Source organism: Bos taurus, chromosome 11, assembly GCF_002263795.3.
Source record: "Bos taurus isolate L1 Dominette 01449 registration number 42190680 breed Hereford chromosome 11, ARS-UCD2.0, whole genome shotgun sequence".
Classification (NCBI taxonomy): domain Eukaryota; kingdom Metazoa; phylum Chordata; class Mammalia; order Artiodactyla; family Bovidae; genus Bos; species Bos taurus.
The window spans coordinates 48,685,295-48,708,348 of NC_037338.1; the positions used below are offsets into that span (position 1 = coordinate 48,685,295).

The 23,054-nt window shown below is 38.1% G+C and overlaps 1 protein-coding gene across 9 annotated transcripts in view; it reads left to right on the forward strand.

Annotated features, from left to right (window-relative positions):
• IMMT (inner membrane mitochondrial protein) overlaps nucleotides 1-23,054 on the forward strand; it is a 42,622-nt gene that overhangs the window by 11,601 nt on the left and 7,967 nt on the right. The window contains exons 2-11 of one of the 9 annotated variants that reach the window (XM_005212770.5): nucleotides 3,924-3,997; nucleotides 4,732-4,921; nucleotides 9,619-9,730; nucleotides 12,230-12,367; nucleotides 12,730-12,825; nucleotides 15,259-15,395; nucleotides 19,480-19,583; nucleotides 20,809-20,944; nucleotides 21,491-21,620; nucleotides 23,037-23,051. In XM_005212770.5, coding sequence (XP_005212827.1) covers nucleotides 3,924-3,997; nucleotides 4,732-4,921; nucleotides 9,619-9,730; nucleotides 12,230-12,367; nucleotides 12,730-12,825; nucleotides 15,259-15,395; nucleotides 19,480-19,583; nucleotides 20,809-20,944; nucleotides 21,491-21,620; nucleotides 23,037-23,051 — 1,132 coding nt within the window. 9 annotated transcript variants of the gene reach the window in all.

Sequence of the window (23,054 nt, forward strand, 5' to 3'; positions counted from 1 at the left end):
TCATTGGAAAAGACTCTGATGCTGGGAGGGATTGGGGGCAGGAGGAGAAGGGGACGACAGAGGATGAGATGGCTGGATGGCATCACTGACTCGATGGACGTGAGTCTGAGTGAACTCCGGGAGTTGGTGATGGACAGGGAGGCCTGGCGTGCTGCGATTCATGGGGTCGCAGAGAGTCGGACACGACTGAGCGACTGATCTGATCTGACTCTTCTAGCTAAATCTGTCAATTCATTAGATAGTGTGTACTAAATCGCTTCAGACTCTTTGCAACTCCATGAACTGTAGCCTGCCAGGCTTGTCTGTCCATGGGATTCTCTAGGCAAGAATACTGGAGTGGGTTGCCATGTCCTCCTCCAGGGGATCTTCCCAACCCAGGGATCAAACTCGTGTCTCCAGCACCTCTTGCATTGGCAGGCGGATTCTTTACCACTAGCACCACCTGGGAAGCCCCTTCATTATGTACAGCAATGCCTAATTTTCTGTTTTCCACATCTTACCATTGTGAGAGTTTTGGTAAACTTCTACCACTACGTACAAAGATTCCTTTTTCCTCCAGGTTCCCAAAATATTTTTCATGCTTTTCTTAAGCCCTCACCAAAACAGCTTCCGTGAAGATCATTAGGCTTCTGCTAACAGTCTCCTCAAGGCCCTTCCAACTTTCAGTTCCACCCCCCAGTTCCATCCCAAAGTCATTACCACATGTTCTATGTTTGGTAGTAGCACCCCATTTCCAGGTGCAAGCATATGGTTGGTTATAGCTGTATAACTGTTCACCCCAAACCTACTGGTATTAATTAACCATAACATTATTTGTTCTTTTACAGTAAGTTATATTTATTATCATACAGATAAAGATTACATTGTATTATATATGCATATGGTTCCAGGTGGTGCTAGTGGTAGAGCCCATCTGCCAGTGCAGGAGATCCTAACAGATATGGGTTCGGTCCCTGGGTTTGGAAGATCCCCTGGAGGAGGGCATGGCAACCCACTCCAGTATTCTTGCCTAGAAAATCCCATGAACAGAGGAGGCTGGTGAGCTATAGTCCATGGAGTCACAAAGAGTCAAACATGACTGAAGTGACTTAGCATACACGTGTGCATATATACATATAAGGAAATAATATATAAGTAAATATTTATCTTTCATTTCTAAGGAGGTTACATTAGGAGGTTCTTGGGATCATTTAAGCTTACAGGGTTCTGGGGACGTGGCAGAGTTCTAGAAAAGCATGTGAAACGTGGCAAGTTTTAGAAAATACAATCTGTCACAATAAATGGAAACCAAAAAACCCTGCAATTGTTGCTCGTCAGAGGATAACTGGATAAAAGGATAGAAAGAATCAACCATTTATCCTTCCTTTCCTCCATAAACTACTGCTGAGTAACTAAATTGTAGATGATGGTAAGCATCTCTTTATTAAATATGTGAAATTATAAATGAAAAATAGAATCAGAGTCCACTTTTGGCAACTTCCAATAAATTAATGGATCTGGACATTGTAAATCAGTACAGTTGATAACATTACAAAAAGAGAGACAGGCGGGCATTGTGTGCCTCCATAGTGGAAGAAAATACCACCATGTAAAGTCCTGCCAAAGAGAGTATACCTGAGTCTGGTCAAGTGTCTGGTTTCTGCTCCAGGTTGCAGGAAATACAGAGGACTGGCATATTTTAAGTTGCACCTCGAACAGAACCCGGTCTGTGGAAAATTCCGCAGACCAAACAAGCAGATTCTTCCAATAATTACTGGAGGAAACATCTATGGAGTAAAAGACTTGAGGATTAAGAGACTTAGAAGATATAGGTGTATATGTATATATATTTACTAGGCAAGATTAAACTTTGTATCTAGGTATTCATACGTGTATGATAAAACTGTAAAAAGCTTCAGTTTCCTGACTTTTAAAGCTTTATTTGAAATATAAAATTTATCATAGACTATGCAGGTAGCCAATTTTTAAAATCAGGAGCCACTATTTCAGATTAAAAAAACCTATTAATTTGAGTCAGTATTTTGTTTTTGTTTTTGTTTTTTTTTGGTATAGAGGTATGAAACGTATTGCTACTATTTTTTGGTCATAAAAGGTAATTTTTTTTTCACGTTTAATCTCTTCTTAAATCAGGGTGCATATTACAGTTGTTATAGTTGTTTAATTGAAAGCTCAGCTATCAAAACAACAAAAGCAAGAAAATCCAGAAAAATTCTGAGGAAAAAAAAAAAAGTACTAGAAGAGAGGACTTGCTCTACCAGGTTAAAACCTAATTGTAAGATGCAGTGTTTAAAACATTGTGGTATTTGTCTATGAATAGAAGTGTGTGAATAGGGTGGAACAGTGGAACAAATTAGGAAATCTAAATGCACCAAGAAATTGAGTATATTTTAAGGTGGCATTTCAAATTGTTGAAAGAAATGGATTATTCAGTTTGTGATTTAGACATTATTCAGTTTGTGATTTAGACATTATTCAGTTTGGTATAGATAAAAATAGTTTATCTATACCATATACTTTACACTGGATTCAAAGATTTAAACGTAAAAAAAATTAAACCATCAGAGTAAAATCATGCAAGGATTATTTTATAATCAGAGTGTGCTAAGTGAAATACATCAGAGACAAGTACTATATGATATCACTTACATGAACAGCAGGACACTTGTGTACAAGTTTTTAAAAATTGCAGCATTACTCTTAGAAGCCCTGTGTGAACCTTCTCAATTGCATCCTCCTTTTCTCTCCAGAAAAAAGCTACAGCTTCCCTTGTGGCTCAGTCGGTAAAGAATCTGCCTGCAGTACAGGACGCCCAGGTTCAATCCCTGGATTGGGACGATCCCCTGGAGAAGGAAATGGCAACCCACTCCAGTATCCTTGCCTGGAAAATCTCATGGACAGAGTAGCTTGGTGGGCTGCAGTCTGTGGGGTCACAAAGAGTCAGGCACGACTGAGCGACTAACACTTACTTGCTTACAATAAAAAGAAGCAGACTCACAGATAAAGAGAGCAAACTAGTGGGTTAAGTGGAGAGGAGAACCAGGAGAGGTAAGATAAAGGTAGGGGACTAAGAGGTATAAACTTCTGTGTGTAAAATAATAAGCTACAAGGGTATATTGTACAACACGGGGAATATAGCCAATAGTTTACAATAACTATGAATGAAATAACCTTTAAAATTTGTGAACACTGTTTTGTAAAGCAGAAACATTATATTGTACATCACCTATGTTGTTGCTGTTATTTAGTCACTAAGCTGTGTCTGATTCTTTTGCTACCCCATGGACTGTAGCCCATCAGTCTCCTCTGTCCATGGGATTTCCCAGGCAAGAATACTGGAGAAAGTTGCTGTTTCCTTCTCCCAGGAACTGAACCTATGTCTCCTGTATTGACTGACGGATTCTTTACCACTGAACCACCAGGGAAGCCCACATCAACTATATTTCAATTAAAAAAAAAAAGTGGTCTGGAGAATTCCCTGGTGGTCCAGAGGTTAGGACTCCATGCTTCTACTGCCAGGAGCCCAGATTCAGTCCTTGGTCAGGAAGCTAAGATCTCACAAGCTGCATGGTGCAGGCAGTTGGGGGAGGAGAGGTTTCATAGTCCCTTTTTTTTTAAATCTTAAAAGTAATTTTATATGAGTCTTGGGGTGTAGGATGTGTCACTGTTTTTAAGGATCTGTAAATATGTTTCATGGTAAGTTGGTTTATGAAAGTAAAATAAAATTTTAAGAAAGACATTTGTATTTGTAGTAAAAGGATTTACTTCCCTACCCTAAAAGCCTTCTGCTAAGTCGCTTCAGTCATGTTTAACTCTGTGCAACCCCATAGACGGCAGCCTACCAGATTCCCCCGTCCCTGGGATTCTCCAGGCAAGAACTAGGTTCCTGTAACTATTGGTTGTAATGTTTGCTTCTTCCCCCCTAGAACTGTCTTTGTGGGAAGTTTGTCCTCCGTCCATTGCGACCATGCCGCAGATACTCCACTTCAGGCAGTTCTCGGTATGTAGCATATCTCCCTGTAAACAGACTTTTAACTGTGTGCTGAAGTGTGTGTGTGTGTGTGTGTGTGTGTGTGTGTGTGTGTGTATTCATTCCTTGAATATGGGAATATCTACTTAAAATCTTGTTTTTTAAAGGGTAGAAACACTGGAGTTTTCTCATAATAACTTTGGAGCATATGTATCTGTAGGTGAAAATTTGTTATGGTGCTCCTTTTGGCTCTTTGGTTCTTGGATGTCATCCAGGGTAGACATCCTCCACCCCCTGTGCTGGCTTCCATTATATGGCAAATAGATTTATATCTAGAACTCAGCACATTGAAACTTAAAAAGTATTTGTTAGTTCTTCTTAATATTTATTTTATTGTATTTACAGAAATGCTTAAGGGAGAGGAGCTTTGAAAATTAGTGATACTTGTTTTTGGGGTTCAAAGGAAGCCTCATGAGTGTGAACATGCTAAGTTTTAAGTATGAAAGAGCCGATTGCTTCATTCTTCCTATCCTAGATATTAATGTATTAAGGAAAAATTATTCATAAAGAAATGTTATTTTTTATTTTGGACATGTTAAAAAACAAACCAGGGAAAGGTGATGTGCAGCGTGTGGAGATAAACGGGGCTGCTGTGATCTGAGTCAGTGGTAGAGAAGTGGAGCTTAAAGGTGTTTGAGACTTAAGGTTTAGGAGAGTTAAAAAAAAAACAAAATAAACCTGTGTTTCCTATTTCTTTCACTTAGGTTGTCTGCTAGCAAAATTGCTGGAGCTGGCATTTTGTTTGTTGGTGGCGGTATTGGTGGCACCATCCTGTATGCCAAATGGGATTCCCATTTCCGGAAGAATGTAGAGAAAACCATACCTTACTCAGATAAACTCTTTGAGATGGTCCTTGGTTCCCCACCTTACACTGTTCCATTGCCAAAGAAACCGGTAAGAGTTTTAAACCGTTTCAGTTTATCCTGTGGAGTACTTTGAAAAGCAGGTTGCTTGCTTTCATCTTGAAAATATTTTGCCAGCATTGTTTGTCATTTTTCTTTAACTTGAACTAATGTTTCCTAAAGGATTTTTATCCCTTTGGAGTCCCATAAATGCTCTCATTTAGTCCACATCACATAGAAAATAATTATGTGGCCCACAGGTTAAATGGAAGGGCAGCTTGGGCAGAAGTAACCCTGGCTGCCCTGCAGACCCAAGGGGTTCTGTGTCAGCCTCCAGCACTGCAGCTCTCAGACTCTGACTTAGAACGCTAAAAGCATAAACGAAGAATGGCCATGACACCAGGATCCCCATGTTATAGTTAGTCATGGCTCCTTTTAGATCACAAAGCAGTCATAGAATTTTCAGCTACATACTGATTCAGTGATGGGAATATCTTCCAGTATTCCCGGAACTTTGTGCATTTTCTTCAGTTTCATCTTTTCTCCATGAGGCTTACAAATTTTTTTTTTTAACATTGTACATATTCCTTCTTTCAAACAGATGCTTGAAAAAAAGATTGATGAAAGAGAACATGAATTTTGCTGATTTGGTATTGGGTATTTCCATAGTCTATGAGGTTGAACGTGGCTGACCAGTTCTTTGTAAGAAACTGGTTAGAGATCTTTTCTCCAGTATGTAGCAATGTCTTGAGACCAGACCTGTGACAGAGTTACTATATGGAAAAGCAGGTGTCCTTTGACTTTTCCTGCCCCTTCCCCAAATGATACAAAATGTTCTACATGGTTTATTCATCCGTGTGAACTTTAAAGTGTTTATGCTGGCTCAGGAAGATAGAGTTGCAGCTTCAGTAGAAGCAGAATCCTATGGCTAAAGTCCTGGGTCTGTTCTGAGCTATGTGACTTGGGAGAAATAGCTGGAAGCATCCAGGAGCATAGAGTCAGGCTACACAGTTCAGAGTAGTGTTCTTTTCTCCCTGGACATGACTTCCAGGTGTCATTCTCAATAGCCTTGACCTTTTCTTGCTCCACTTTTGCTGCCCTGCTGTTAAAGGTCAGAAATAGGGTAAGAATGGTGGCAAGACAAATAAATATTAGAGTTTAGGGAGGGGGGTTCAGGATGGGGAACACGTGTACACTCGTGGTGGATTCATGTTGATGTATGGCAAAACCAATACAATATTGTAAAGTAATTAGAGTTTAAACAAGAGAGGATAGCAAGCAAAATATGGGCAACTGTGAAGGTGAATCCAAGAATTCTAACCTAGCTACCTGATAGCTTGGTACAATCATTAATATTAAAAAAAGCAAATTAAGAAGAGTGCAAGGGCTTCTCTGATGCCTCAGTGGTAAAGAATCCGCCTGCCAATGCAGGAGACACAGGTTCGATCCCTGATCTAGGAAGATCTCACATGCTGTGGAGCTACTCAGCCCATGTGCCATGACTGTTGAGCCTGTGCGGTAGAGCCCAGGAGCCACAACTGTTGAGCCCACGTGCCGCAATAAGAGAAACTGCCACAATGAGAAGCCCGCACACTGCAACAAAGAGTAGCCCCTGCTTACCGCAGTTAGAGAAAAGCCCGTGCAGCGATGAAGACCCAGTACAACTAAAAATAAATAAAGTTATTAAAAAATAAGAATTTTAAAAAAGACTGAAAATTTCGAGGTGGTGTAATGCAGACATGCAGAGCTGACAAGTGGAAGTGCCCAGCAGGTCAACAGTGCTGTCCCTCCTTACACACAGCATTTCTTTCCCACCTCCAGGCTCTGCCCCACCAGTCACTCTTAACATCATCTAGGCCATCCTTTTATTAGTTTTAGAGAATCTTCTAGAATAAGTGTTGTGGTGTTTTCATGATATTTTCATTGTATCACTTAATCAGGGACTTTGATTCCTGTTGTTTTAAAGACAGAATGTAAAAACAAGTAAGGCTTTGAGATTGTCTCATGGTATCTCATGGTATGAATAAGAAAAGTGAAGCCAAGAGTGGTTAAATGTTAGCTTAGGAGCTGGCTGTTGGTTCCTTTATTTCTGTGGTTTGTGGTTTTTGCTGGTTCTTCCGTTGACATTCGGTACCCTTGGCAGTGTGGCTCTTACTACACTCTGCCTTTAGCTCTGTATGGTCCTGCGCATAAATCCTTGCTCTCCTACTTGTTTACCGTATGGCTATGCCTATACTTTTCATTCGTGTATTTACTCAAATGTCAGTCAAGTGATTATTATGTACCAGGCATTGTTCCAAGGTCCTTGGTAAAGCAGAAGACTAAACAGAGATCCTTTCTATTTGTATACCTCTTCCCATGGTTGTCTTCTACCCAGAATGACTTCCTTTCTTTTGTCTTCTATTGTTTTCTTCAAGACTGGCATTCTTCACTACACAGACCAAAGTCAGTTTTCTCTCACCTCTGAATTCCAGTAGCAGTTAGTGTTTTTATTTTTATTTTGTCCCATTTATTCAGTACTCTCAGTTGTTGTGCATTGTTACAAACATGTCGATTTTAGAAACTATACACTTCATTTGATGGTAACCCTTTTAGTGTCAACATGGTTATTTATGCATAGACAGTAAATACTGAGAGAAGATGATCCTAAAGTGTTGTTTCACATGGTCAGTTTATTGTCTCATTATAGACACAAATACTGTATCTGAATTATTTTTTTTTCTTTTTTCTTTTAATTAGAGAATAATTGCTTTACCATGTTGTGTTGGTTTCTGCTGTACAATAACGTGAATCAGCCTTAAGTATACATATATTCCCCTCCCTCCTGAACCTCCCTCCCACCCCTCCACCCCCATCCCACACCTCTAGGTCTTCACAGAGCTCTAGGTTGAGCTCCCTGTGTTATATACAACTTCCCACTAGCTCTATGTTTTACATATGGTAATGTATATGTTTTAATGTTGCTCTCTAAATTTATTCCACCCCCTCCTTCCCCTGCTAAAATCTTTTTGATGAGCGTAGACGATAACTTCCCTAAATGGTGATAAATGTTATATACCTGAATAGAATGTAGTACTATAAAAATGTCATTTTTCTTAAATATATGTGTTTCTCTCAAATCTCTTAAATATGTATGTATTTGAGAGAAGTAATATTTTTATGATATGTATGTGTATATACATAAATACACACACAGATCTAATAAAATTTCTAATTGATTTTTCCAGAGGGTGAGGAATTAGACAAGATTTAAAGTTCACATGGAAGAATAAGGAATGTACAAGACTGGTCAAGGACATTTTGAAAGTGTTGGGTTAGGGAGTCAGATGACACTTGCCTTTCCAGATACTGACTTTGTTATAATTCTACTGTTATAAACAAGAAGATTTTGACATAGGAATAGAAATTAGAGAAATAGAACAACTGAGTCTACAAATAGATCATATTTGTACACAAACACATACATGTTCATTGTGAGAATGTGAGTTGCTAGAACCTTATGTCAAAGTGATAATATCTTAAAAATATACGAGTCCTCTGACCCAGTGTTTCTTGTGGCAAACTGTCCTGCAGACATCATACTCTAGTGCTTTTCAGTTGTCTGTGGACAAGAATGCTTAACAAAGAACAGGAAACAGTTTGAATGTCCATGAATAGTGGAATAATAGACCCAGATTATGGAATTTGAAATTCCACTAGGATATACAATTAAATTGGGATATTATTCAACTAAAAAGAATTTCTTAACCTGGAAGCAAATGAGTTGTTGTTAAATGAAAAAAATATATTAATGTGTTGTTAAATGAAAAAAGCAAGTTATATAATTACCTATTTTAGATTGTTTAAAGAAATGAAAAACTGCATATGTGTATATACCTGAGCGCATGGGTGGAAGGACAGATTTCAGGGCATTAGCAGTGGCTTCCTGAGAAGCCTGGAAGGAGCAATGAAGAGGCTAAATAAAACAATGCTTTATCTTGATACTATTTTGCTTGTTATAATGAGCATGCATTTCATGAGATAAAAGTAGTAAAAATTTAATAGAAAGTGGGTATATTTCTGATTTCTGGTAGTGACAAAATTCAGAACCATTTCTATTATGGTTGAGTAGTCATCTTAGGATATCCGAGTCCCAATGCCAAGTTCTTGCAAAAGGGAGACCGCATAGATGGTAAATGAAAATATTTCTGTTACTCAGTAGTTTTCTCTGGCATATCATTTGACAGTCCTGTTCATGAATGGTGCCTTAAACTTAAAGCATGTGGTTATTAAGAAAGAGGAAAGCAGGCATTAGAATTGCATCATATATCTTGGAAGTGCAGGTGCGTGAATCTTGGAGATTAAAGAAAGGAAAAATGAATTTTTATTTTTACTGAGAGCTTTTTAAAAAATGTTTGTTTCTAACTGAATGTATTTAGAAGACACCATAATTGGATTTAGAAAGTGAATGGAAATAGCCTTCTCAGTGTTGTACACATAAAAGTAATGGTTATTTAAAAGGAAGGTCATATATCAAGTACATTAGTTACCTTAGGAGAAGTTTTTGTTACTATTAAAATATGGACTACTTTTGGACTGCATTTTCCTAGTATGATGGGTTCTCTTACTGTGGTTAATAAAATACATTGTTATGAATTATTGATAACTCCCAAGCTTTTTACTACTTTTTAAATAATACAAGTTACTGTATGCTGCCTTTTTAAAAAACACTATTTATGTCTGAAACGTTAAATGTTTTTCATTTCCAAGATTCAGTCTGGTCCACTGAAAATCTCTAGTGTATCAGAGGTAATGAAAGAATCTAAACAGCCTGCCTCACAACCTCAAAAACAAAAGGGAGATACTTCAGCTTCAACAACAGGTACCTATATTTAGAATCCTTCTTTTAAAATTGTGGGTAAATGAATTGTTTAATGTATTTGTACCCATGGTCAAAGGTGAGGGGGTCTGTCCCCACGAAGGAGTCTTCCCTCACCCTGGGAAGGAATATTCTCATGTGTCTTCTTGGCCCTCATTTAGGTGTTGAGTGGGATATGGAATGGGGCTTTTGTTTTTGAACAGCTACTGAGTACTAGTAAGAACAAGAATTGGTCTTGCTTGAAACACAGTTACTTTTTTTCCTTTTCTCTGACTCCTAGTTTTTCCCTCTCTTTAGATTTTAATATTTGCTCTCTTTCCCCACTTCTTTTTTCTACTTGTTCACCAATTCATTCTCCTCTCTCCTGTCTTAGTGATCGAAGTATCTTAATCTAGGTTTTGATATGCAGGTATTTTTTGTCTTCATGATTTGTAAGTAATCCCACACCAATTTACAGCGTTTACCTCATCTTCACCTGTTCAGCATACATTTGAATGTATTGTTTCTCTGTACTCACTTCTGCCTTGATGAAATCACCTTCCATTCAGTATATACTGAGTTTCTATTGTGTGCCAAGTGGTGGGTGTCTTCTAGGCACTGAGGTTATAGCCATGAACAAAATAGTAAAAACAAGCATACAAATGCTGTGCATATTTCTTAGTGGGATGAGGGGAAGGAAATTGTATACGATGCACAAGTAATTTATGTATAAGTGAAAGTGAAGTCGCTCAGTCGTGTCCGACTTTTTGCGACCTGTGAACTGTAGCCCACCAAGCTCCTCTGTCCATGGGATTCTCCAGGCAAGAATACTGGAGTGGGTTGCCATTTCCTTCTCCAAATTTATGTATGCTGCTAAGTCGCTTCAGTTGTGTCCGACTCTGTGTGACCCCATAAGACGGCAGCCCACCAGGCTCCCCCGTCCTTGGAATTCTCCAGGCAAGAACACTGGAGTGGGTTGCCATTTCCTTCTCCAATGCATGCAAGTGAAAAGTGAAAGTGAAGTCATTCAGTCATGTCCGACTCTTATCGACCCCATGGACTGCAGCCCACCAGGCTCCTCCATCCATGGGATTTTCCAGGCAAGAGTACTGGAGTGGGGTGCCATTGCCTTCTCCAAATTTATGTATAGGATGGCATAAAATGGTAAATGTGGGAGGGAATATTGCAGTTTTAAATGGAGTGGGCAGGAAAAGTTTCCTCTGGAAGGTGTCTTTTGAGCAAAGACCAGAAAGAGGTGAGGGAGTCAGTCATGTAAAAGACTGGTGGAGAAGAGCATCCAGGTAGAAGGATTAGCTAGGGCAAAGACTTGGCATGTTCAAGCAAGGAGTAAATGAAACTGGGCTGAAGTAAGTGGAGAACAGCAAATGAGGTCAGAAAGGAAACAGAATGCCAGCATGTCAGTTCTTGGTGACCATCGTAAGAGTTTTGCTTTCTAGTCTGAGTAAGATGGGAAGCTGTTGGGAGGGTTATAGGTCAGGGGATTGATATCTTTTACTTTAATAAGATTACTGGCACTGGCTATTGTGGGCTTCCCTAGTGGCTCAGATGGTAAAGAATCCACTTGTAATGCAGGAGACCTGGGTTTGATCTTGGGCTCAGGAAGATACCTTGGAGGAGGGAATGGCTACCCACTGCAATATTCTTGCCTGGAAAATCCCATGGACAGAGGAACTTGGCAGGCTATAGTTCATAGGGTCACAAAGAGTTGGGCATGACCAAGCAACTAGGCACATATGCAGGCTGGCTATTGTGGAGAATAGATAAAGCAAACAAGGACAGAGCAAGGAGACCAGTTAGTGGGCTTTGTGGTAATCCAACTATAACTCTTAAATGGGACCTTCAGTTTATTTGAGAAATTTTTTTCTCCATTTTTTTGTCCCCTGCATCTATCTTTTGCATCAACACTTTTATTTATAATTTATAGGCTCTTGATTTTTAAACCTTCCTTTCTTTAAAAATATGTCTATGACATAAGTTTTTTGACTGAGTTCTCTAACTCACCATCTAAACTGTGAACTTTTTCCTCTGTGTTTAAAATTGCCCTCTTGTTTTCATTCACACCTCTTCATTCATCTCTACCATTTTTCAAAGCAATTAAAAAATGGTTTTTGGTTACCTTTTTTTTGCTTACTTTCTTCATTACAGGCTCCTTTTACCCCCTTTGTTATTATTTTCACATGTTATGTAATCTTATGTTCCCTTCTCATGTTAAGTATTAGTACCATTTAGTACTATTACTAGAAGCCTCGCCTGAGAATAATGGTTAGAATACATATGGATGCTGACCAGACTCCTTTCTGTTGTGCTTTCCCAACCATTGTTCATTGTTTATGGATTTATGCAGTGGACAGAGCCCCTGACTAATTTGTGTGTTTGAGTAGTGGCATCACATGCATTTGTGTCTTTAAGGAGTCAGATGTGAAGTGGCAGTAGTAGTAGTAGATTCCTGTTGTTCTCTGTTAACCCAGGAAACTATATACCATGTGTAACATATATTTATAGCACCCACAGAGGCAGCTCAAATTATCTCTGCAGCAGGTGACACACTGTCGGTCCCAGCCCCTGTGGTTCAGCATGAGGAACTTATAAAAACCGATCACCCTGAAACTGGTGAAGGAAAACCCAAGCCTGCAACTTCAGGTAGTTAAATTATCTGTATATGTGGTTTTATAAATGATGTGTTCATCAGAACTATGTACTGTCTAGGCTATTGCTAGATACTCTTAAGTGCACATTTATACTGGCTTTAGGTCTACAGCCTTGCTTAGCTAATTTTTGGTATTTTAGAGAATAAGTCTTTGAAAACAAGGAGCTTTAGAGCTGACCCTTTATTTCTTCATGTTGGAATCATTCAGTCATGATGTGGTTTTATAATCTTTATCACAAAAATGCCCTCAAGTTGATATAGCTGGCAAATACAAATGATGGTGTTTTTATGTCCCCATTAGCTGTTGAAATTCTGTGCTGAAATTTGATTTCCTCTTATTTACTTTTGCTGCAAGAGGAAGCATCCTCAACTTCTGTAAGGGAGCGGCCACCTGAAGAAGTTGCAGCACGACTTGCCCAACAAGAGAAGCAAGAGCAAGTTAAGATTGAGTGTATGTAACCAGATGCTTTCTAAGTACTTGGGTCGTGTCTCTCAGTTGCTTTCTTCTTCAACCTTTGCACAAGTTTCTCATCTGTCAGCTGTTAGTGGTTTCTTTAGTGGCATTGCTCTTATTCACCAGCTTTATTTCATCATTTGTGTTCTTTCCATCTAAACTTTTACCCAGGTGACAAGGGGTTATTCTTAGTGTAAAATTGGTGTAAATTCCAAGTGATGCATGTACTTTCTTCATTTGTTTTTAGTATGGTTAGTGCTGAAGACTCTATATACTTTGCAGAACAGGAATTAATGTTTTGGCACCTTGCCTAAGAGTCTTCTAATTGTTACACTTATGCATTTATTTGTGCAGGTTGGAAATGGGTCCTTCTCTAGTTTGTTACCTGGCCTCTGGACTCAGTCTCATCATCCTCTTATATGACATTGTTGAGGGATGGAATGTTTCACACATTTCTGGTTTCCACCCAACTGAGGCTTATCCCTTTTTTAGGTTTCAGTTTTATATTAGGTTTTTTGATGGTTTAAAGAAAAAAGATACTAGTTATCTAAAAATGTATTTTCCTGCCTTAAGGCACATGGAACAAAATTTATTGTATAATGTTGCAGTATACTGATGTCCCTGGAGGTAGTGTGCATGTGGTTTTTTGCTGGACTGAGAGTTGTTAGTTTTAAACTCTTATGACAGCTGTTTGTAGGTGGTTTTTTTGTTTTTTTTTGTCTTCTCTCCATTTATTTCTGTTTGTCTTTCTGCCTTTAATGGTTCTTGGTTTCCTTCAATTTGCTGGTTCTGTCTTATTCCTAGGAAGCAAGTTTGTTAGAATTGTGTAAAGAGTAGATGGGCCAGTATAAGCACATTTGGTTGGGCTTGTTTTGTGTCCAATTATGTAGTCTATCCTAGAGAATGTTCCATGCATGCTTGAGAAGAATGTGTATTCTGATTTTTTGGATGTAATGTCCTATAGATATCAATTAAGTGTGTTTTATTGTGTAATTTTAATGAGTATAATATCCTCTTTTTCTATTGATCCTTTTATCATTAGATAGTGTTCATCTTTGTCCTTTATGGCCTTTGTTTTAAAGTTTGTTTCATCTGATATGAATATTGCTACTGTTGCTTTCTTGTTTCCATTCACATGAAATGAAAATATCTTTTTCCATCCCCATCCCTTCACTTTCAATCTGTGTGTATCTTTCACCCTGAAGTGGGTCTTCTATAGGCAGCATATTGTAGATTCTTGTTTTATTATCCAAGCTGTAACTCTTTTTTTTTTTTTTTTTGGCTATGCTGGGTCTTTTTTTTTTTTTTTTTTAATTTAATTTTAATTGAAGGATAATTGCTTTAAAATAATGCATTGGTTTCTACCAAACATCAGTATGAATCAGCCATAGGTTTGCCCATGTCCCCTCCCACTTGAACACCCCTCCTACCTCCCTCCTCATCCCACCCCTCTAGGTGCTGGGCCTTTGCTGCTGCATGTGGGCTGTTCTCTAGTTGTGGAGAGCAGACTTCTCATTGTACTGGCACTCTATGTTTTTGTTAGGATTAGTCAGTCTGTTGACACTTAAGATAATTACTGATGTATATGTATTTATCTCCATTTTAAACCTTATTTTCCAGTTGATGTACTGTTTCTTTCTTCCTGTGTTCACTTTTGTGATTTGATGGTTTTCATTTGTATTATGCATGAATTCCTTTCTTTTTGGTGTTTGTGAATCTGTGGCGTGTTTTTTTTATTTTTGGTTACCCAGGTTTTCAAGTATGTTAGCCCATTATTATATGTACTTGTGTTAGGCTGATAGTGATATAAGCTCAAACACATTCTAAAAGATCTGTTTTCTTACTCCCCTCTCCCACATTTATTGATTTTGACATCCTGTTTTATATCTTCATGTTTATCCTTTGCTCTTCCTTGTAGTTATAATTGCTTTCACAGAATTTTCTGGACTATTTCCTAAACTATGTACTAACTTATTTAAATGACCGTCAGTCCTTTCATACATTTGTCTTTCCTGTTGTGATTTTCCGTTGTGTATAGAAAATCCCAGACAGGTTTTATTTTGGAAAAATTCAGATATACATAAAGGTAAAAATAGTATAATAACCCCCATAGATTGATCATCTGGATTAAATAAAAATTTTTTTTAATTTATTTATTTGGCTACACCGGGTCTTAGTTGCAGCATGTGGGATCTAGTTCCCTGACCAGGGATCGAACCTGTGCCCCCTCCATTGGACTACCAGGGAAGTCCCTGGATTCAATAATTTTATCATACTTTTAAGTGTAACTTTGATTCTCTAAAACTGTATTTTGTTTGTTCATTTTGGGGGGAAATGTGACACAAGACTCAACAGGTAAAGAGGGAAAGATTAAAGTAATCAGTGGGGAAGGATCTGGTTTTTAACTTTTTTTTTTTTTTTAAACTTCAGCATTAGCTAAGAGCTTAGAAGATGCCCTGAGCCAGACTGCCCGCATCACTCAGCAGGCTATTGTGGCTCAGAATGCTGCGGTGCAGGCTGTCACTGCCCACGCGAACATACTGAAAGCAGCCATGGATGATTCTGAGGTGGGCCAACGAATGTTATACGTGATTTCTTCCTCCTAATTTGGACTCTCTCACTAAGTGAAAGCAAACTAGAATGATTGTCTTTTTAGAAAAACAAAGCAAAATGAAAGAAAAAAGAAAACTTGAAATGTTCTTTTTAATGAATTATATATAGTGCTTTATCTCACAACCATGATGTGGTATTAAGATTAGTTCAGATTTGCTCTCATGTTTTAATACTGCTTGAATGTATTTGTTGTTTGTTGTTTTTTTTTTGCTTTAAAATTGCCAACCATTTTTTAAAATATACTTTTTTATGAGATACTTTGAGATGGATACACAGTTGTCAGAAATAATACAGAGATCCCAGGGTTCCCAAAACACTAGCTACTTTAAATGCTTATGCTGATTATTTACATTATACACTTCAAAGAATAAAGTAATTACACTAATTAAAATGTAATACTGAGACTTAGTAAATTTCCTTTACATTCAGTTATTCAATGTATAAAAATGCATCTTGACATCAAGTCATTTAAAGAATAAAATAAAGTAGAGAACCTAATAAGTCTCAGGGATCAGGATTCTGCATCATCATTAAAGTTATTTTGCCATAATGACTGAGGTTTTTAAAAAGTTAAATACACTTTCATTGCTTTAGGCATATGCACATACATCACAAAGCAGTTAAATTATACTTTTGATGCAAACAGCCAAGAAACTACAACCTTGGAAAAATGAAAAGAAGATTCTGCTTAAAGTCCAAGAAGAAAGCTTAAATCTTAAAGTTCATTCTAAGAAACCACACAGGGAATATTTAATATACTGATTATGCACATGTGAGAAAGCTCGAAGTTGCATGATATCAGGAAATTGAGTTTGAACCCAAGTGAGTTCTCTCAGAAGGACAGTGATTAGAAACTTTAAAATGTCCATGGTACTACTTTGGTGGAAGGCTATACATAAGAGGGTATTTCCTCTCCCCACTGAACATATAACATGTGGTGCATGTGGCTTGAACAGTACAAAATCTATTATAATTAAGACTTTACAACTAAAGGATACCTTATAGTAGAAGTTAACCAGATTAGGTATAGTTAGCTGGTGGTGTTAACAAAATAATCCAGAAAAATGTATGAGCACAAGTTTTGGAATGTTAAAAATTGATCCCAGCTCTTTTTCTTCTAGTAAAAAGCTGTAGTTGCATGTAGGCTCACTCTATAATATATACTGAGTTACTTTCTAAAAGGCAGTGCCTGTAAACAGTTGGACCAGAGGATCGTAGGGGAATCTGGTGTCTGTTTTATAGGACAGCTTATCTTTGGATCTCTACAAGTAGAGGGAAATACATTTTGGCCCCCAGATATGTTGTTGAGACTTACATGATTCATGAGTCTATTTGGGTTAGTTATGAAGAGTTATCCTAATATAATATCAAGGTCTTGTAACAGCATACAGTAAGGTCTTGTAAAATTTTTTGCACATGAAAAGATACTGACATGGCCCAAACCAGCATCCTTTCTTGTTTTTTTTTAGTAATTGAAAAAATTTATTTATTTTTGGCTGTGCTAGGTCTTCATTGCTGTGCAGGCTTTTCTCTAGTTGTGGCAAGCAGGGACTGCACTCTAGTTGTGGTGCGTGGGCTTCTGTTTGCAGTGGCTTCTCTTGTTGTAGAGCCCGGGCTCTAGGGCTGTAGGCTTCAGTACTTACAGCACAGGGGCTCAGTAGTGGGTAGCTCCTGGGGTCTGGAGCACAGGGTCAGTGGATGTGGCCCATGGGCTTAGTTGTTCTGAGGCATGATCTTCCCAGACCGGGGATCGAACCTGTGTCCCTGAATTGGCAGGTGGATTCTTAACTGCTGGACCACCAGGGAAACCCCAGCATGCTTTCTTGATATATTTTATTTTGCAAGATGGCTAGAGTGGTAGTTTACCTAAACCTCAACTTGATTATTTGCACCATGAAACAACTTTGTTTTGTTACTTTACAACAATCTACATAATTATAAAACATAAGAAGTTCAAAAGTGAGATACAAAGGTAAAAAAGAAAGTACCAAGTATTTCTTCTAAAAGCAATTCTTAACCTAGGGTCAAATCTGTGGATAGAATTCAGGGGCTCATTAAACTTGGATGGAAAATATCTTTATTTTCACTAGCCTCAGAAGCTTTTCCTTCATTTATGAATATTGACAACAAAAGCAGTAGTGTTAGTAGTATTCATAACTTTATTACTGAGAGAGCACAAGTATTTTCCTATCACATTATGGGTACTTACAGACTGTTGAAATATCATTTATGCTCATCACTACTTCTAGATTAGGGTATTTATTAGTCCTGCCACTGAATCTTGGTTTGTGTGTCGCAGACTTAAAAAATACATATTTTTTGATCAAATTTCAGTGTAATTGGGCTCCTTTGTAATCTCGTAGTTTCATTTTAAGTATTTAAAAATGTTATTCAGAGAGGCTTCCTCAGATTGCCACAGTGGTCCAGTGGCCAGGTTAATCCTGCCTTAAGGAACTTGGTTGTTTAAACTTTCTGTTGATAATGAATGTACCTTTAAAATCAAGATCACACTTGATGTCAAGGGGAACATAAGGTTGAGAATTGCTTGTGAATGATCCAAAGCAGAGGCATTACTGAGTCCTCTTCCCCTTCAAGTAGCAGGCCTAGGGCTGCAGAGGCAAAACCATTTGTGTTTCTGACAGGGGAAGATACAGGATGGTCATGCAAGGGCCAGGACACCTAACTCAGAGGGCACTCATGTTTTGGGTGTGCAGCAGCCCTTGCTGTGACTCTCTTTGGTGACTTGTCAACTATAATTATTGAATTACTTTAGTCATTTTTTTCCTTGACGATAAATATTTTATTTTCTGGTAATTTAATATGTTCCTGTTTTTCACAAAGGTCCTGGTATAGTGTATAGTCACCCGTCAGTATGTACAGGGCGTTGGGTCCAGTATCAGCCAGGGATACCACAATTCAGGGATGCTCATCTCATAATTGGCCCTTCTGCATCTGAGGATTGAGCCAGCTGTGGATTGTGTAGTGCTCTGCTAAAAAAAGATCTTCATATAAGTGGTCCCATGCAATTTAGACCTGTGTTGTTAAAGGGTCAGCTGTACTTTGAAGATAAGCCCTAAGGTGGTTTTGTCATATCTAAACATAATATACTACTTTAACCTATATCTACTTGGCAAAGGAAAGGGAGAAAGAAAGTCATTTAAAATAGTTAATAACTAATTTTAAAAGTAGTTTTAAAGAGTTCAAACAGTTGCAAATAGCATCCTGCTCATTGTTTATATGATACAGAGTGAGGGGGAGGATGGAAGCTGGACTCATCTGTGCCACACCTTCAGTTGCAAGGGTTCTCACACACTCTTGTGTGAGCATCTTGCTGCACAGAGTGTGATTATTCTGCTAGAGGTGGTTTTTATTTTTGGTATGATATAAGCCGTAAATATGAGCCAGCTCTGCTCAGCTGAAGAAGGTGGCAGTTAGTTCCAATGCTGGAGCAAAAAATGTTGAACCTGCCAAAGGAATTTCCAAGGGAGACATTTATATAAAGTCCACATTGTGTAAAACCAGCTCAAGGTGGAGTGGGGTTCTTGACAAGACTTGATTTTCTCCTTAAAGATTATGGATAGAGTCATTCTTGTGGGTAATGTTTTGGGGAAGTAGAGACCCCACAAGTGTGTAAACTTTCTATTATACTTACTAATATTTCAGTAGACCTCCAAGTAAGAAAATTTTAAGTACTGGTGCTTCGTTGAAGAAAGATTTAATCCGCAGACAGTTCATGACAAGTTGTTGTTCCTATTCATCTTTTCTGCTTCATATCTCCTTTTGAGAATCTAGCAAAAATATTCTCTCTCTTTAGAGCATACTTGTGCACTGGAACACACGCTTACAGTTTTGGGGGGCTGGTTGATGGGAGATGATTCATGGACTTCTTTGAATCTTTCATGAACATTAGATTAAGAGTTCCTGTTTGGGAGAAATGTTAGGTATACTTTTTTAACCTTTGACTTTCTGTATTTAGTCATGTTATTGTGACAGTACTAGTAGTTATTCATGTGTTCGTAACTAAAGCTTTTTGTTTAGATTGCAGGTGACAAGAAGTCAGCTCAGTGGCGCACAGTGGAGGGCGCGTTGAAGGAACGCAGAAAGGCAGTAGATGAGGCTGCTGATGCCCTTCTCAAAGCCAAGTAATTACTCATGGACTTTGACAAGTAATTAGGGCCTCCTGGTGGCTTTCTTTTGGCTCTGTTTTCTTTGTACTGTCTACATAGAAAGAGGAGAAACCCTTCCCTTCTCCACCTGTACTATATTTTGGTATTAGGAACATGAAAATTTAAAAGGAAGAGAGAGAATAAAATACATAATCTGGCCAAAATAAATTTGGCAGAAACTTAGATAAACAATTTTGTATTTTCTTTGCATATTACTTAGGTGATATGTCTATAGTTTACAGAGATTCTGCCATTATTTCAAGGTTTTTCTGGGACGGCTTGAGCAGTTTTATCAGAATTTAAGGAGTGTGTCACACTCTCTTTGCCTTAACTACCAAAGTAGTTAGCATATAATAGGTCTAGTTTTATGTTACCTTGACCTTGATTCCTGAAAGTTGGCTAAAACTAGAATCAAGCAAGCAAACCAAATATAAGTTCAATCTCTGTCAATAGGAACCTAATATTTGAAAATGGGTTCTCATCAACATTATGGAACTGTTATTTGTCATTCAGAATTTTGTTGTCTTAACATAATATTTATAATTGGTAGAGAAAGGGAAGCTTTCTGATAAAGCCAGCATGTCTTTTAGGAGATTGACAGCATGATGTTCATCACATCAGTAGACCATGAGTCAGGGCTCTGAGTTCTGTGTTTGTGGGTTGTAGATTATAGTCCATCCAGCCTGAATCGAGAGGGCTCCTGAAGACCCAGCTCTATGCTCAGTGAGCTCTTCAGTTTGCTCCCTTGCCTTTATCTTCCTCAAGCTCTCATTGGCAAGGGAGTCAACCTAATCCTTGCAAAAGCTACCATTTATTGAGGGCTCTCAATAGCACAGTAGCAGGTACTGTGCAAGACACTGCTATTGAATTACTTCTAATCCCTATGCCAGAGTGAGCAACAAAGGAGAGGCTGGTCTGGGAGCTAAATCCAGGTCTGCTGGGTTCTGAAGCCTATGTCTTTTCCTGTACACCATGCTACTCATCTGGTCCACTCTTTAAATCTAACTTGAGGTGGTAAAAAACCGAGGTGTTTTCAATTGGTGAGGAAAACTTCTCTGCCTCAATATTGAGTGTGAAAAAGCATTGAGTAGTTGTTTCAAATTAAATGTTTCATAGACTTAATTGTAACTTGTATTGATTTCAATTTTTTTAATAAAGTTGGCAAGGATTAATACTAAACCTTTGTTTTATTGGTTTCCAGAGAAGAGTTAGAGAAGATGAAAAGTGTAATTGAAAATGCAAAGAAAGAAGAGGTTGCTGGGGCCAAATCTCATATAACCGCTGCAGAGGGGAAGCTTCACAACATGATCATTGATCTGGATAATGTGGTCCAAAAGGTGTGTTTTTCAGGTCTTTTATAAGTATTTTTTATTTTTTAATGTAGTTCTTTTGTCAAGGGGTTTTTAAGAATTCAGGAAAATATTAAGGTTCCTGTCATCTTTCTCCCTTCCCCTGGAAAAGAATATTAGTTGTTACTAATTTTAGAAACTTGCTTTGGACATGAAGTGAATTGTTCAGTATTCTTGATACATTTTATAATAGGTAAGTGTTTGCTCATGGTCATTACCGCTTATGGAAATTTCCATTTTGTAGCATCTCTTTTGTCTGCACTTCTGATCTGTGTGGTTAGTTTTTCCATGACCCAGAGAAAGAGGGACAATGGAGTAAGGAGATGGGAAAGGGCTTATCCATGGCATTTGAACAGAATTAGATGGAAACAAAGACAACACTTATATTCCTTTCTCTGACCTTTAGATTTCTTTCTATGTATTACTTATATATTTACAACCAAATGTAAATAAATACATGAATATGACATATTTTTTGGAGTGTTTATGGTATTTCTTGTTCATTTTAACCACATACCCCTTGTATTTGTTCAGGTTCAGGCAGCTCAATCTGAGGCTAAGGTCGTGTCTCAGTATCATGAGCTCGTGGTCCAAGCCCGGGAAGACTTTAAACGAGAGCTGGACAGTATTACTCCAGAAGTCTTGCCGGGGTGGAAGGGGATGAGTAAGTGCAACTGAAGTGTTGGTATTTTACTTTTTCAGTTTTTTTTTTTTTTTTAAAAACAACTGATCATCAGATCTAAACTTATCGGCTCCATTCTCTAGTCTAAACCCCTCTGGCATGCATATTTCATCTCATGTGCAGTATAGTGTTTTCAGCATTTTATTTCAGCCATACCTGTGACAGGTGACACACCCTGTTTAGCAATGGTGAACACAAATTCCAGCCAGTGTAATTTGGAATCTTAGTGAGTGAAGTGACATTTTAACCTTGACTCTATTTGCCTATTATATATAAAATTATTGAAAACCTTTGGCACTTTAAAAATATTCATAATGAATTACTTAAGGCATACCTTGTAACTGCTCTGTGACAGCCTTGATTGAGAACTCACCTGGGACATTAGGTGAAAAGGGAAGTTCAGGCTGTGTGGCCTTCAGCTTGCAAATTGCTCAGATTGCAGGGAATTTGGTGGCTAAACAATTACACATTGTAACTGCAGGGAGTAGTCACATCTGCATGAAGCGCTGTGTGACTAAAATCACAGAGATCTGGAGTCTCAACAAAATCAAAATAGAACTTCCTAAAGGCCAATGTCTTTTAGAAACTGAATGTCAGGTAGCATTTGAAGAACTAGTGATACAGGCCTCTCTGGGGTGAAGGTGTTGAAGTTGCATCACAGAACCAAGGCTGGTCTGAGTAGCTCAGGTAATAATGCCAGTGCAGGGATTTTAACGGCATCAGGGCCAACCAGAACGATTTAATGGCAAGAAGTAGAATCAAGGCTGTCAAAAAATAACAGATATGAAGTTAGTTTTTTTTTCATGTGGTTGATTCACCTAAGAGGGAGATAGCAGTTTCTCGTCAAAGCAGAAAATAAAATCAGGATTTTTATGAAAGGATTAAGTGGAGAAATATACAGAGTTCAGTCTGGTAATAGGTTGAGACAGAACTATTTATCTTGTCCATCTTTGCCTGTTCTTCTGCAGCACTGGGTCAGCTCCCTGTTTCTTTGGTTGAGAACCAGATTAAGTGGTTGACTTAATGGACTGTGACTTCCTGAAATAACCTGCAAGCTAATGTGAAGTGGGGGAATAAACGAGAATTGTAGTTCTGTGTAAAAATTTAGTTGTTGCTTCATGAAAAGAGATGAGTCCCCAGAAACCAAAACTACTTTCAGTGTCATTCACTCTCTGATTTTCTGAAATGTTAGAATTTACCTTGATTTATACTGTTTTATGATCCTTTAAAACTTTTTAAGGAAATACACTCATCATTTTGCTTTTCAGTACTAAAATGTGCTTTTTCTACTACTGGCTTCTGGTTCCTTCTTGTTGTCTTTTGGATATTTCTGTACAATGATTAATAACTGATACATGTACTTTCTTTTTCTCAAACCGTTGTTCTTTTCCTTTGTAGGTATTTCTGACCTAGGTG